Source organism: Acanthopagrus latus, chromosome 17 (assembly GCF_904848185.1).
Source record: "Acanthopagrus latus isolate v.2019 chromosome 17, fAcaLat1.1, whole genome shotgun sequence".
Lineage (NCBI taxonomy): Eukaryota > Metazoa > Chordata > Actinopteri > Spariformes > Sparidae > Acanthopagrus > Acanthopagrus latus.
The window spans coordinates 16323645-16339147 of record NC_051055.1 but is presented as its reverse complement, the minus strand read 5'-3'; the positions used below and the strand labels follow the sequence as shown (position 1 = coordinate 16339147).

Genomic DNA, 15503 nt, shown 5'->3' with positions numbered 1-15503 from the left:
GTTGTTTTTTTTTAATCGACTCTGCCCGGAGATTCACAGAGAAATGTATATCAACACAAACATAAAGCTAGAGAAAGAGAGCACTAGAGTATGAAGAATATACTTGAAAAATATGGCTTATGTATCACTATTATATTTATTGTTTAAACTTCAAAAGAAGTGGTATTCTCTGGTATCTTTATGCTGATGTTTTGCAGCTATGTAGTGGGTGTAACAATACAATGTTTCCTGAGGCAGCGCATTTGCTGATAGTGAAATAAACATGAACATATCTGAATTTTATGACCTTACAAAGATAATTCCAGTGCAAAGCTTCCTTTCACCCTACCTGTTGGTCCCTGCCTGATAATGCGTTCCAAATAACCCTACACTAAACTATAAATCAGTTCTGCCTTGTCCTGCAGCAGCTTGCAGAAAAGCATGATTGAGCTTCAAGTGGAGCGTTTACAAAACTAGAGGAGCTCTCAGAGAGTGCAGACCTTTATCGAGGCCAAAAGTCTTTTCTGTGATATGCTAATCTGCAGTCACAATCACTACATACAATTGGATGGGTTAGAATGTTCCCATCTGTCCTGCAAATATAATAAAACATGCAGCTATATCAAGAGTGATGCTGCCATCTGTGTTACCTACAAGGCAATATATGATCATTACATTCACACATCCTCTGCGTATCACTGTGTGGAGATTCAGGTTAATAACACACACGGAATACTCATAGTAAAATGTGTATATGTACATGAAAAATGTCTATATGTTGAATTGTTCTCTAGTACTCTATGCCTTGAGTTAAGTCATTCACACAGTGGAAGACTTTTTTCCTGGGAATTTCAGTGCTTTCAATACAATGATTTGTACATACAATGTAAATAACAACAACATAATAGTCTGTGCAAAGATGCTTGATTTGTTAATTACACAATTATAAAAAAGTTATATATATAAATCATTATATATTTGACTTATCTGCCAAAATGTGTATTTAACATACATAAACATACATATTTATATAGACATATATGTCAATTTACGAACATTGTTCCAATTTTACATATATGTAAACATAGTTCACATATGAGAATTACAAATATGTACAAATATTACATTTGTGTGTGTGGGATGTCAACATGTGGTTGTGCCTTGCCAAACCCTCATTATCTCAGCAAAGTTTGAACATTTTTCCTTAATATCTCTGGGGGAGTTTATTGCAGCCATTCCACATTTGGATGTGATCGAGAGTATAATCAGTTGCATGAAATGTGCTTATTTACAATTCCATAGCCACACCTTAGTTTGCGAAAATTGTTGTTACAATTCTTGCAATGTTAAAATTGTGCCATGAAACCACGCTCCCAAAATGCTCCATAACAACTGCTTTCTGGATGAAGTTTGAGCAACCATGTTTCCCCAGAGCATTACTGGTATCTGGGAATGTGGATTGTGAGCAGGAGTCATTGTATTTCTACAACTGGCTATGTTCTGCACTGCTGATATGGATTTGAAGATGTATGGCATTCATGCTGCAGAGGCCAAATGCCTTATCGCACCATGTCGAAGCAAATGGAAAAACAAATCGTGTTTCTGTAATTCTGCTGGTGTCTTCAGCGGTAGAAAGATGCTAAATGCGACTTCTTTTCTTTTCACATGTTAGCCTCACCTTAACAAAAGTGATCTTGCACTGACAGATATCACTGCTGGTGTTTCTGATGGAGATCTCCCCGTAGTGCTCAATCCAGCGCTGCCCACTGAGAATGTTGTGGATGCAGGACGTCACCTTGTTCCATTCATAGTGGTCTCCAATTCTAGAAAAGGGGATTAAAAAACAGAACTTCACACCTGTAGATGTTTTTTTTTGTTTGTCACTTGTTTGTACAGTCTATGTGTGTGTGTGTGTGTGTGTGTGTGTGTGTGTGTGTGTGTGTGTGTGTGTGTGTGCAGTCCAAAGGATGAATGAGGCAGTACAGACTCACCCTGGCAGAGTAACGTGAGTAGTACCAACAGGAACAATCTCCATCGACTTCCCCCAGAACTTGTTCTTGCACCTCACATCTACAAAAAAAAATCGGTCATGAAAAATCATTTCACACTTTTATATTCATCTCGGACAACCAGCCACAATTTTAATCTTTAGATGCGGACAATGGATCGTGCAAATTTCCATATTTCACTACCTTGCCAGAAGATGAAGTTTTTAGACTCTGCATGGCAGGCTGAGATCGGCGGGTGATGGCTGACCTGACGATGTAAGAGGAAGCAAACAGCTGGGTTGGGGAATCAATATTCAGAATACTGTGAGTGTTTAACTGTCGATGGCGTAGGCATCAGAATTCATACCTGCTCCGCAACAAATCGAAATCCTTTATCTGGCCGGTCACATTCATATGTCTCTCCAAGGACGGGGTTGAAAGGCTTTCCCCCGGTCCTGCAGTGGCTGGATGCATAGCCTGATACAACGAATGTAGCTATGTATACCTGCACAAAGAAAAATCAATACAGTTAGTAGTGTGTTTTTGTATCAGTGTGTTGTCTGTTCTTACACCCCTAGACTGTGGAGCTCAATGCCTCTGGATATCAAAATGGAAAGCTAAGGACCTGTAATTTTTAATACAGCTTTAAATTTGGAGAAATGGCATCATGGTCATTGGTTTAACCCCTATACTGTATCACTGGCGTATTTTTTGTGTGCTTTATTATCATGTTTTTCCTGTATAGTTTTAGCTATCGTTGTTTATTTTTGACTCTGTTCTTTCAGTGTTGCTGTGCGTGGCACTTTGGCCAGCTATGAGGTGAGTTTTCAAGATACTAAAATGGGCATCATGGACACATAACATTAAAAAAACAAATCATGGGGCAATCAGAACATTGACCTTTCTGGGCTATATCAATTCCAAGTACCACACATCATTGGTTTATAATCTGTGTCATATGCAGCCTGAACCTCAGCAGTTCTAATTTCCTCTCCATTTCACTGTAATGAGTGGAGTAATTGGCTGAATACTCCTGTAATAGTTGCACTGAGCCAGGAGACGGTGATAATTACTTCCATTTTATAACGGGAGGCCAGAGACCGAAGCAGTCTCCAGCTTCAGCTGCAGTTTATAAAACTCTAAAGTGCAAATTTGTGCTGTATAAATGGACGGAGCTTCCGTGTCTAAACAGTGAAGACAAGGTGGAAGACCCTTAAACATGTATTCTCTCTAACGGCCAGCAGGGGGGGACTCCACTAGTAGTCTGTATGTAAGGTTATGAGGAAGATGATCTGCTTCTTGCTTGATTTATTACCTGCATTAACAGCTTCCTGATTAATTTATGACAGTTGCTAAGTTCAAGTCTTCCTCAACACACCATGACGTTCATCTTGTAAACTTAAACAATAAAGAATGCTATGCTTTAGGGCACGGCTGCCTTTTTGATTGACAAGTTGCCACCACAGTGTCCTTGGATTATCATTCAGAACCAATCAGAATATTCCTCCAGAGCTCCACCCTCATCCAAATATGGTCACTTCCAGTACAAATAAAAAAACAAATCAAGTGATTGGCTCTGTCCTGTTTATGATGATCCGGGCTATGATCTCTACGCCTCCCATGCAAAATGAACAAATGTGAAGCAAGAGATTCCATCACTCACACTAAGTCAGTAAATGCAAAAGTGAAAGCCATAATTCTGCTGGAGAATCAACAGACAGATAAGGTTTCTTCCACATGAGGTGTAATAAGCCAGGCTGGCACAAGCTCCAGCGCTGACTGGACATCATCTGCCAGCAGGCTGCGAGAGTGGCCTGGAGGAATAACAGCCAGGAACAAGTAATCATTCCTGGCTCCTGCAACCGTGCTTGACAGTCACTTAAATCCGCCTCGTCCAGCTGTAACTGTCAGCTACTGCTTGTAAAACATCCTTTTTAGTTGACAGACTTTTTCATCTCCTAACATCGCAGTCAAGGAGTAGTTTGAGAATTTGGGGAAATATGTTAAGAAGAGTTAAAAGGCAAGACTGAAACCACTCTCATGTCTTTGTGGTAAAGATGAGGCTAAACACAGCAGATCATTAGCTTAGCTGTTTCTACCCAATATTAAATAAAATCTGTAAATACATGTTAATTTATCAGCTTTAGCACTTCTGGTAGTTTTTTTTTCCACTTTGGAGAAAGACAGGCCAGCTGTTTGCAGACTTCATGGTAAGCTAAGATAATCCTCTCATGGCTCCTAACTCTCTACAAATGGGTGACCACCCATTCCCAAAATGCTGAAGTGTTCCTTTAATAAAAGTAAGAAAACGAAGCCAGTACTTTTATTTGACTTCTTTGCGACAAGCCCTGAAATACAGTTTTCTGAAATAAATTGGACATCATCACAAGCACAAGTAGCATGAACTCTTCAGCTAGAACTCTCTCTCATCAGGGATGTAATGAAAGCTGTGATGAAATCCACTTAAAAAAAACTTTTCTGTCTTAACGAATCTTAAAACTTTCGCAGAGCTCGCCGCCCTTGCCTCACCGACGGCGTCTGCTTCTGTCAGAGGAGACCCATTAACTGCTGAAAAGTGAACATGTGATCTGGGTAAAAAACAAAACACCCTGCCCACACACTCAAACTGTGAATTTTCCGTCTCACCATACGCTCAAAAGGGTCCTGTGTGATCGCGGCCCTGTCTAGCAGCTCACTGTACTCCAGCTCCTCGCACAGTCTCTGGAGGGTATTAAGTGGCTCATTAAGCTGCACAGGCATCGTCACTTTGGAGAGGTCCTTGCCGATGTTGTTCCGGAGGATGTTCCACAGGCTGATGGTGCTGTTGTTGGGGCTCGGCGAGGGCAGGCACGATCTGCGCTGACACAGGACGGCGCCGTCGTCCACAGAACCTGGGACCAGATGGTGGAAGAGGTCAGCTAAGACGCTGAAGGTTCTTTGCGTGCTGAATGCTACTAACAAATGTGGAAATTAAGTCAAACTGTTGAGCTCTTTGTCCCATAGTTTACCTGAATTTTGTCTCTCACTCTCGTTGCTGAAGTTGTCCATGGAAATGTTGTCGCTGATGTCACTGATGTATGAGTCATCCTCTGATGCCTAAAAATAAACATCCAAAACTTGAGCTATTAAATTAAAGATCCATTTTTAATACCACCTGCAGGAGGGGACCGGGCAGGTCTCTTTCAACATCCTGTCACATCAACAGCAGATCTAATGTGCTGGAGATGAATGGTCCCTCAGGACCTTGTGGCAAATTTGCACCTCGGCTTGCTGTATTTTTAGATTAAAGTAATTAACTTTCATTTTCATACTTCTTCTGCTCCAGCTGCCGTCTGATCAGGCATGCTTCATGAACAGTGGAGGGAGAGGAGAGGGCTGACTTGTTTTATCACACAATCAATAAAAACTTAGCTTTAAGGCTTTAGGACGATGTGAAGTTAAGGTTAAAAGATTTTGCAGACAGATTGGATTAAATTAAAAATTTCATGTAGGAACTAATTCCTTTACATATGTCCTGCAGAGGGAAGTGTGCATCTACTTGTACTGGTCAGCTCAGTGTTTACATCCAGCACTGTTACGCACACGAGCCACTCCTCCATAAGCAGATGTACACTTCCTTCTGCGCAGTATTACGGTTAGTGGGCTTAGAAAAAAAATAGTTCCTACATAAAACTGCTCACAAAAATGTATGTTGAGAAGCGGGGGAGGGGGCACGGTTTCTGGAAAGAGACACCGCTGTTAAGTTTTTCAAATGCATTTTTTTTTTTGCCGCATTGAGCACTAAAAGCTGAGTGCCATCTAATTACATTATGCTTAAGCAAGGGAAAATTTGTCCAAAACTCAGCAGCTCACACCAAAACAGTCTAAATGGATACACAGCACTGCAAGAAAGAGGGAAAATATGTATTTTTTTATACTTTGGGTGAACTATCTCTTTAATCTTTAGTGTCTCGATTTATTATTTTGGTTTTAAAGACGGCTAATTAACAACTCTGACTATCAGCCTGATTTTTCATAACAGATTCATCAGTGCAGCGCTTGATGGTGACAGTTCAGGGCTCCCGCTTACCTCGTTTTCAGAGGAACTGGCAGACAACAGAACTTCTTGTGCGTCGAAGAACTCAGACAAAGACTCTGTGATTGAAGCTCTGCTCTCATTGGACACTTGGTGAACGAGGGGACGGGAACCATCAACAGAGTCCTGTTTCTAGGAGACAGTGTTCACAGCTATAATTAAGAGCAGGGTAAAGGGCAGATTCACCGTGGCGAGGAGGGGGTGACAATTACTGGGTAATTCAGAACACAGCGGGTTCACAATTTGTGGATGATGAGGAATCATCACAAAACACCACATTTTCTGACATGCAATATATTGAAAGACAGTCATCTTTGATATTAAATAGTTTTATAGTGTGAGTGCTACTGGAAGGGGAAGTAACTGAAACTATATACTACCATTCTCCAACAAAGGGCCCAGAGCATCTTCTTTATACACAGCAGCAGATCAGTCTTAAATATTGTTTTTATGTGTTGCATCAACTTTTTTCTTTAGACTGTATGACAATATATTACTCTATCAGTTATCAAGAGCCAGTCAGAAGTGCAATCGTGCAACAAGTGTGTACACCCACTTTGCAATTCTGCAAATTCTGTCTGACAAGTTGAAGACACAAAACAGGATGCATATTCAAAAAGGGACTCGTATAACTCAAAACTGTGTAGCATTTTCCACAGAACTCTCCATCCTTTTGTTGCTTCTGAAGCTGATCAATTAACCAGGAGGTAATCTCCCGAGGAGGCGCATTAGTTTTGTGCTGTGTGTGTGTGTGTGTGTGTGTGTGTGTGTGTGTGTGTGTGTGTGTGTGTGTGTGTGTGTGTGTTTGACAAATTTCCAGGGACGAGACTAAACAGATCAGCTCACGCTCCCTGGTCAGTAAATCTGATTGCGCGAGCAAAGAGCTTCCTTTCGGAGACGATAATGTGTCAGGTAGTTAGCGGTCTTCCCCCCACGAGCTGCGTGACGGTGAGACATGGGCGACCACAGGGCTGAGAGGAAGACTGGGAATGCAACATTTGTGAGGGGGGCAGCGTTCCCTGAAAATTACCTCCACTTTTTTTTTTAAGTCATCTTTACAAAACAAATTGCGTCGAGTGAGGGCGTGAGAGGAGAGCAACAAGGACAGCTCATTCATTCTGTGGCAAATTCTAGACTGGGTAGGCAGGGAAAATAAAAAGACAAGAGATAATAATAATCATCAAGATGGCGTTGAGGGGGTAGTTAGGGAGGTGGGGTGGGGGTGGGGGGGTTGTACAGTCACTGCATTCCCACACCCACCTGCGCCGGGGCAGGGAGATTTATTAGTGTGGGCTCTACGATGTGGGACTCAGCGTGAATCTTGCACAGGCGCTCTCTCAGCTCAGAGTTGTGGGCTAAAGCCTGGAAAAATAACCAGCGTAAACATTGTTTATAACACACAGCCCAACCAACAACTGATCTGAACAAACTCCATTTCTGAATTGTGTTTTCTCCTCAGCTTACTGGTCTGAAAATCCGGCTGTAAACATGCAATTCAGAGTCGTGTGTATGTGTCCTATCGATTCAGACATCAGACAGGAAGCCACAAGAGTCCAAACTATATTACTCACCCATTACTGACTCCATGTGAGGTAGAGTAGGTAGAAGCTGAGTAATCAGGAAGGAAAACTAACACCCAGCAGGGCATTTTACAGTCAAAGAAATGTGCAGGCGTAGAGAGGACAGAAGTTCGAACTGTGGCGAAAGAATAAGTCGGCCTGACAATGAATGAGTGTAGCCAAAAGACGGAAAATAGAAAAAGGCCTCGGGTGGGAGGCTGCCGCCACAGGAACTGTTGAGCACAGTTCAGGTGGGCAGACATCTCACATAGTAATCTGGCCAATGTGTCATGGGTGACAAGTGGCGTGGGAGGAACACTACATCTGAGAGGAGCGCAACAGTCTGAAAGAAAGCGTACAACCTAACTTATTTCTACTGCGTCTGAGTGCGCATCGTCTCACGTACCGTCGCCAGCGCGTTCTTCAAACCGACCACCTGTGGCGAGGTAGGGGGGCACGTCTCGTGGTCCAGACATTGTTTTAACCTCTCTCTCTCGGATGTCAGGGAAGTCAGGGCTGACTTCATGGTCGTGTGCACTGGGGAAGAGAAAAAGAGGAGCGCTTTAAAGGCAAACCAATCTGTATGCAGCTCAGAGCGATGCTGCTCCAGTCACAGGAGATCAAGCGACGGTCCGTGACGCCACGCTGCTAATGAAAATGCAACAAGTGTGAAATTTTGATTATCTCTGATCACTCAACAAGCAGCAGACTTTGTTTTACGACTGTCATTTTTACATGCACGTCGTAATTGGTGCCCGGAAAGCGACACTGTTGAGGGAGCCGATCAGACTGATGCATTAATGCGTCAGATTAAGCCCAACACACATTCCGTGCTCCATCATTTCGAACTTGCATACATTTGGCGTTTTTTAAATGAGAAACAGAATCGAGAGCCGTTCCCTGGAGCAACTCTAAACCCATTCTGACAGAAGTGTGAATCGTGATGCCGTTATGTAATAAACAAATCATTCGCATTATGCCACGTGGAGTCAAGCATCAGGAATCTGAATATGCATTTTAATGAGTGGTGAGAAGCCAATTAGGTTTTTGGTGGTTTAGAATCCTAAAGAATTAAAATTGAGGCAAACTGTTTATCAGTAATTAACAGCTGCCACGGATCCATCATCGTCACATCTATATAAATAACACCATGCCCATACTATTTTACCTTAAGACCGCAGGCAGGCACATTCATTAGAAGTAACTGAGGCCTCTGATAACGGTGCACTTGCGTGGTTTCTCTCGCTTTACAAAACCATATCCTCAAAATTCTGAATGCGTCGCTCATACCGACTGCAAATTAAAAACAAGCAGTTCATAATCTTCAACTCACAGTTAGTGGCAACACGACAGAAGTCCTCCTGCAGCTTCGCCACGTCAAACGCAGAATCCAGGGCTTCAGGGTCGACCTTGTCATTGCCAAGCGCAGCGGTGGAGAGGTTGGGGTTGGAGGCGTGAAGGCGGATGGAGCCGGTGGAGATGCAGCTGGGTACCTACAGTAGAACAGGAGGAGTAGAGCTCGGGGCGACTTAAATATTAAAAAGATGATCTCATTCATTTGTCACGTTGATTACCTGCAGAGTTGTTTTGACGTCTTTGTTGTAGTTCTTGGTTCGCCATTTCCTTGGAAGTCTCTTCTCCTTCTTGGGGCTGTCAAATGTAGACGCCTGGTGAACCCAGAAGAAAAAGCAGTTTTTATTTTAGGAAGGGCTTTTTATAGGATTTTTCTGTTTCATCACCGGCGGTGAGGATGCAATACTTTTATATTTAGTTGCAGGGCAACAAAATATATTGGCGGAGAGAAATGATAAAGACATAACAAGACGAGTTACTTAGCAAAACATTGTGAGTCTTAAGTTATTTTGGGTTTGATTAGGTTAATACAGAACTATATAATACATATATATATATATATATATATATATATATATATATATATATATATATATATATATATATATATATATAAAATAAAATGTATTAAAAATACTGGATTTCTCATTTAAAATGCAGAGCAGGTTTGTTCTGTGTAACTGAAATTCCAAATTAAGTCTGAGAACCTTCGTTCTGTAGAGGCAGAGACACACAGGTGAGGGTAATGAGAGGAAAAACACTAGGAACAGGGAAGGGCTAATGAAACAAATGCAAGACCAGTGCAGAGGGAAAGCAGAGCACAAGGACCCAGAGCAGAGGACACCACAAAAACCCAGAAAACACATAAAATGATCTAAAAGACTGGACCATGACGTATCCAGCGATCACCAACTCTGTCTTTGTTCAGCTTTATTTTTGTTTCTGTTCCTGCAGAGTTGTTATCCACAGTGTTGTTGGACACTTAAAAAACAACAATCTCAGCCTGTCACAGCCTGCAAAGGGATCTTAGGTGGATGTTGCCCTTAACGATTATAGTTCAGCCACTGCAGACCATGTTGCGGCTGTGGGCCGAGGCGATCTATTGTAGTCCAAAACTTTCTGGACCCAAGTTTAAAATGACCTAAATTTCCGTGGAGGGCAAAACAAACCTGCAGCGCCTGGATAGATGGAGCAGAATAGGTGCGGTGGAGGACTTCCATACTCTGAAGCAGATGATTGAGCTCCAGCAGGTAGGCCTCACAGACTGACAAATCTGCGGAGACAGGAGAAAGATCCACACTGAGATAATTTTTTTTGTTCAGTTTGTTGCCCCTTGACCACGTTATTCGCCATTTTACTTCTGTATCCTTCCACTGCTATGCTCATGATTCTCTGATATATGATTCATTTATCCCTGAAAACCACAATAACCTAACAATAACCACTGCTGTTAAGGACCGGATGTCCACCAACTTCCAGTAGCTGAACACAGACAAGACTGAAGTACTGGTTATTGGTCCAAATCATATTTCTAACACCTTGGACCACTAACAACAAACACAAAACAGTCAGCTGGAGACCTGGGCGTTGTTTCTCGATCACCATCCAAGCTTCAATCAACACGTCAACAGTGTAGTTAGAACTTATCATTTACAAATCAGAAACATTGCCAAGGTCAAACCAATGTTACCCAGAAACAAAGAAGGACAACTCATCCACACCCTCATTTTCTCCTGTCGAGATGACTGCAATTCGTTATTCACCTGTCTAAACAACACAGCAGTTGCCCGCCCACAGTTTGTACAAAATACAGCAGCCAGACTCCTCACTGACCCTCGGAGCGGAGAACACATCACCCCAGTCCTGGCTGAATGACACTGGTTACCGATCCATCACAGAATTGAATAAAACATTTGACTGATTACATTTAAAGCCCTAAAACTTTACATCTCATAACTACTCACCCCTTATTCTGCACCAAGACTGTACTGTACTATACTGTACTGTGCTGTTTACAGTACCACCGTCCAGATTGAAAACAAAGGGGGATCGTGCTTTTATGGTCCTTGCTCCAACACCTGCTAAATTAAACTCCCACTAAATATCAGAGCAGCTGAGTCAGTGCCACAGTTTGAAAAGCTTTTAAAAACGCACCTGTAACAGCCATTTCATTTGCATAATGCATTTTCAAAGTCGTAATCTTGCTCTTTTATATTTTGTCTCATCTCTATGTTTTATATTTCTTGTTTCTTTCTTGTTGCTTTTTGCACCGATATTGTGCTTTGTGAAGCGTCTGATTTTATTGCATTTGCTTAATTTGTCTTTCTTGTACTGTATGCTATTATATTCTGTGAATCACCTTGTAACTTTGGTTTTGAAAGGTGCTATATAAATAGTGTATTATTATTACTATCATTATCAGGAACGATTTATCTACCAATCCCTGAACAGACCATTGGAAAAGCAACCAGAACAACGCAGAACCCTTTCTGCCTCATAAAGAGAAAGCGAGTCAAAGAGGAGAATGTGTAAACAAAGTGGCTCAGGTGGATGAACAGAAAACACAAGTCATTCTCTTCTTCCAACAAGAAGTTACTGTCACAACAAAACTCCTTACCAGATGGCAGGTCAAGGGGAGCCTCCCTGATGGGTTTTATTTAGTTCAGATAAGTCACTTTCACCCCCCTCCTCAGTCCTGGCTTTGAAAGTGTTTCGTAAGAGGAAGTGTCATGAACACATATATCTAGGTATCAGACTATACATTCTAATGAGTAGTAGCAAACCGCTAATTAAGCCTCTTCTGTTTATAAATGTATGATCAAGTAGATACTCAGTGGCAGAATGGTGCCTGAGAGACAGTTCCAAACCCTGGCCAAGATTATAACTTGGCAAAGTATAACTACACACCAGGAAAAGTTTAAAAATTTAGTGATGGAGGGCAAATACATTTCTAGTGTTTGGGTCGGCTTATGTGGATATGAATCTCATGTTCTCCACTGGAAGGATTCCCTAGGTGGCAACACAGAGGGAATTTCATTGTGTTTTATCTGCCACAAAGGGCGTCCAAGAGGGCACTTTTGCTGCGCTTAACACAGGAAATGGTGTAAAATCAACAAAAGGGAGTGTCTCACCTTTGGAGCACTTGTCCATGTCATCGGAGGACTGGAGCCAGGCTGCGACTTTGGCCTGGCTGTTGCAGCTCACAGGGAAAGACGCTGCAGAATGCACTGTGGACTGCCTTCGTATGGACATACACTGCGGTAGCAAACACAGCCAAAGGTCAGTTCAATAACAAACTGCTTTCTTGATGAATTTCTTCATTAGGAGGGAGTTTGACCTCAGAAAACATTGCAGAGAAAAATTTTTCATGACTAGAATCAGACCACACGGTTTTGATGGGCAGCGTGCTGTGTAGCGCGCAGGTTTACCTTTCTGATCGAGGCGCTCTCAGCCAGGCTCGGGGAGCTGGGGGAGGGGTAGTGCGGATAGTGGAAGGACTTCTCGTTAGGGTACATGGCAATTTCATTTTGCCGATAGAGTCGATGGTGACGCAGTTTGGACACCCATTCATCAAACAGCTCCTGCGATTTAATCTACCGAGCAGATACGGCAATCAGAAATCAACACAAGGACAAGTTAGGTGGAGGAGGCGTGAAGGTGGATAAACACACACACAGGTACTGTGACTCCCCCTCATCCACATGTGCAGCACATGAGGTCATTTCAAAGTTAATTTAATGTTAGAAACTGGGAAGGGGAATTATCTGGGTAGATCCATGTTTTACCTCACTTCCAGGAAGTCTGGGGGGGGGGGGGGATGCCTTTTATTTGCCAGCCTTGCGTTTTACCTTCAGGTGATAGATGTTTTCCTCAGCATCGAGATCGATGCACTTGGCTTTCTTCTTAATGGCCATGACAGAGAGACCCACGTCAATGCAGCCATGTAGCTTCCCCTTTTCGATCTGCAAGTGGACACAAGATGTTGTGAGTTTGTTAGACTGGAGATAATCCAAATGCAACAGTTATAAAATGCTCTATGCTGTGTTTGAAGCAGCAATTATTGTAACTGTAGTTTTGCCCTGGCTAATCAGTCTTACGCCGCATTGGGGGCATTGCAGAGAAAAAGCCAGGGGAGGGGTTTAATGTTCTGAGAAAACAAATCCCCCCCAGTTTTTAGATTAAAGTCATAAGTTAACAATAAAGAAAATGTGATGTTTTCTTAGGTAAAAGCAGGGCTGGATGAGACCTGATCAAACTACTAACTATCAAACGACGCGGCTGCTTGCTGTGTATCATGCCTGCAGCGGATGACCTGATCAAATTATGCTTTGCAATCTGATTTAGCAATCAGGAAAATAATCATGACCATTGCCTAGAATCACCATATTATCATTATTGTAAGCATCTGAACTTTGAAGAGACTTGAATGTGGTCTATTCAGACTGAAAAACAAGACACTCATTTGGATGAGGTGATCAGAGATTTGGATTTTGTTCATTACGAGCTACAACACAATGGACAAATGCAAGAATGTGTCATATGATATTATGGTGATGCTGCACTAACATCATGAGTATTTCCTTAGTGCAGAATCCAGTTACAAAGTATAATTTGATTAGGTCATCCACTGAAAGCATAACACATGCCTTGCAGCGGTGTCGATGGTGTGATGATGTGGATTCCCAATGTGAAGCAATGCGGTTTTTCAACAAAATGCTGTTGTTCCATTTATGACTTTATAATCTAGGAGAATATTCAAGTGTTTTTTCTTGTAAATGAAACTGTTCTCCTCTTGGAACTTCTGCTTTTTTTTTCCTGGGGACATTATCCCCTACCCTGGCTCCGTGAAAGAAATGTTTTAACTTGCAATGGCTCTAATAGGCTGTCGTAAAATGGGAGCCTCTGCATGGCTGATATATAATTACGTGAAACTGGCAGGTACAATGCTCCATGTGTTTCCTATCAATGATAAATGACATTGCGAGGGAATGGGGGCCTTTTGTATCTGCAGGCAAAGATAGATACTCGTGGGGAAGACAACTGGCGGTACAGCAAAACATTACAAAAGACTCAGAGTGCCATTTATATTCTGTAACTGACAAGACCACATAGTATGCAGCCAGCAGGCTTTTGTACTCACATCGGCGCTGCACTTGCCATACTTCAGGATGCCTTTGTCCAGGAAAAAGTACCTCTGTGAAGAGAAGGGAGGACAATGAGCGAATGAGATGCGGTCGGGATGATATGCAACATCCCTGACAGCAAGTCTGAAGTCACTGCTGTGACGCTGTGACTGTGACAGACTCTGGTTAATGTATGATCCTAATGTCTCTGCACTGAGATGTTTGTCATCCCGGGCTCTTGTCTGACTCTATTACTCTTCCTCTCACTCTGCTGCAATCTTCCCCCTCTGAAAGTCTTGCTAAATGTGATCCTTGGTGCTCTTACTGTACATCACCACAGTCAGACTGTTGAGAGCACAAGGAGAACGTCTGAGAAGCTCTGACTGTAAGTCAATACTAAATGTATACAGCTCTATTAACCAACAGGCCATCAGCTAATGCATCTGAGAGGGAACACCAAGACGTCCAGGCAGTATCATCCCGAGGAAAGCTTTTAGACAGAGCAAGAACAGGCACTGACCCCGGACACATGCGACTCCTCTGTGGGTGAAATCATCTGCGGAATAAGCTCATTCAATTAGTTTAAAACACAAATGAGTCATGTCAGCAGGTTTTCTGTAGAGGGAACCTGGAAAGCGTACATTCAAAGCAGGAAATGGAAATGATGTCTAAAAATACGTCATGAAGTCTGTCACTCTGAGAGATGAGTAAGTCATTTAAGGACAGCGCAGGTGCTGGATTATACCTTATGCCAGCCTTTCATGGGCCACTTTCTCCTCTTCAGCATGTAGCCCTCCTGTCTCTGCGGCTCCAGGACACTGCTGAAGCCTCCACGCAGACCCTCTACTATTTCCCAGCTGTCCTGTGGGGGGGAGAGACAGTTTACGAGCAGACACTCATGCGCAGATCAAAGTTGCCGAGAGGTTTGGTAACATATTGTGAATCACGCACACAGCAGACTTAGGTCAAAAGCATGTTGCAATTTGTGGCCAGCCAGTCGGTGGGTGGATGTGGGAGATGAGAGTTTCAGTGCCCTCTGAGGTTTGGGCTTTACAGACTACTTTCACCTCACGGTCCCATTTGCAAAATTAGCCTACCTGTCTAATCTCACCCTTCACAATAATCATTTCCCGACTGGGATTAAAACCCAAATCCCCTGCAAATACAGAGATTTAGCTGATATTTCATCATAGACTAATCCAGATAGCTCTGCTGTGTACTTCAGCAGTGTGAATTCCAGGAAAGCAGCATAAACAGTATAAACAGAGGGGTTTTGTAACATCTTTCTCGTTGCGGTGAGTATCGCATCATGCTGGTTTTATAACACTTTTAGTACATATCAGTAATGAAAAATTGGTCAGAAAATCAATTAGTCAGCTGGGCGGGTAGGCAATTTTAGCATAATGGCCAGACTTGATACTGCAGC

At 42.5% G+C, this 15503-nt stretch overlaps 1 protein-coding gene across 3 annotated transcripts in view; it reads right to left on the bottom strand.

Annotated features, from left to right (window-relative positions):
* The window catches only part of osbpl3b (oxysterol binding protein-like 3b), a 36538-nt gene that overhangs the window by 3518 nt on the left and 17517 nt on the right, over positions 1-15503 (bottom strand). The window contains exons 3-19 of one of the 3 annotated variants that reach the window (XM_037075637.1): positions 14823-14939; positions 14095-14148; positions 12803-12916; positions 12383-12547; positions 12086-12209; positions 10124-10227; positions 9176-9268; positions 8935-9094; positions 8008-8138; positions 7303-7404; positions 6037-6168; positions 4976-5063; positions 4614-4858; positions 2335-2472; positions 2172-2235; positions 1971-2049; positions 1658-1802 (exon numbers count right to left, since the gene is read on the bottom strand). In XM_037075637.1, coding sequence (XP_036931532.1) covers positions 1658-1802; positions 1971-2049; positions 2172-2235; positions 2335-2472; positions 4614-4858; positions 4976-5063; positions 6037-6168; positions 7303-7404; positions 8008-8138; positions 8935-9094; positions 9176-9268; positions 10124-10227; positions 12086-12209; positions 12383-12547; positions 12803-12916; positions 14095-14148; positions 14823-14939 — 2055 coding nt within the window. Of the gene's footprint in view, positions 1-1657; positions 1803-1970; positions 2050-2171; positions 2236-2334; positions 2473-4613; positions 4859-4975; positions 5064-6036; positions 6175-7302; positions 7405-8007; positions 8139-8934; positions 9095-9175; positions 9269-10123; positions 10228-12085; positions 12210-12382; positions 12548-12802; positions 12917-14094; positions 14149-14822; positions 14940-15503 lie in introns of all 3 variants that reach the window. The other 2 variants (XM_037075639.1, XM_037075640.1) reach the window with 2 other exon arrangements.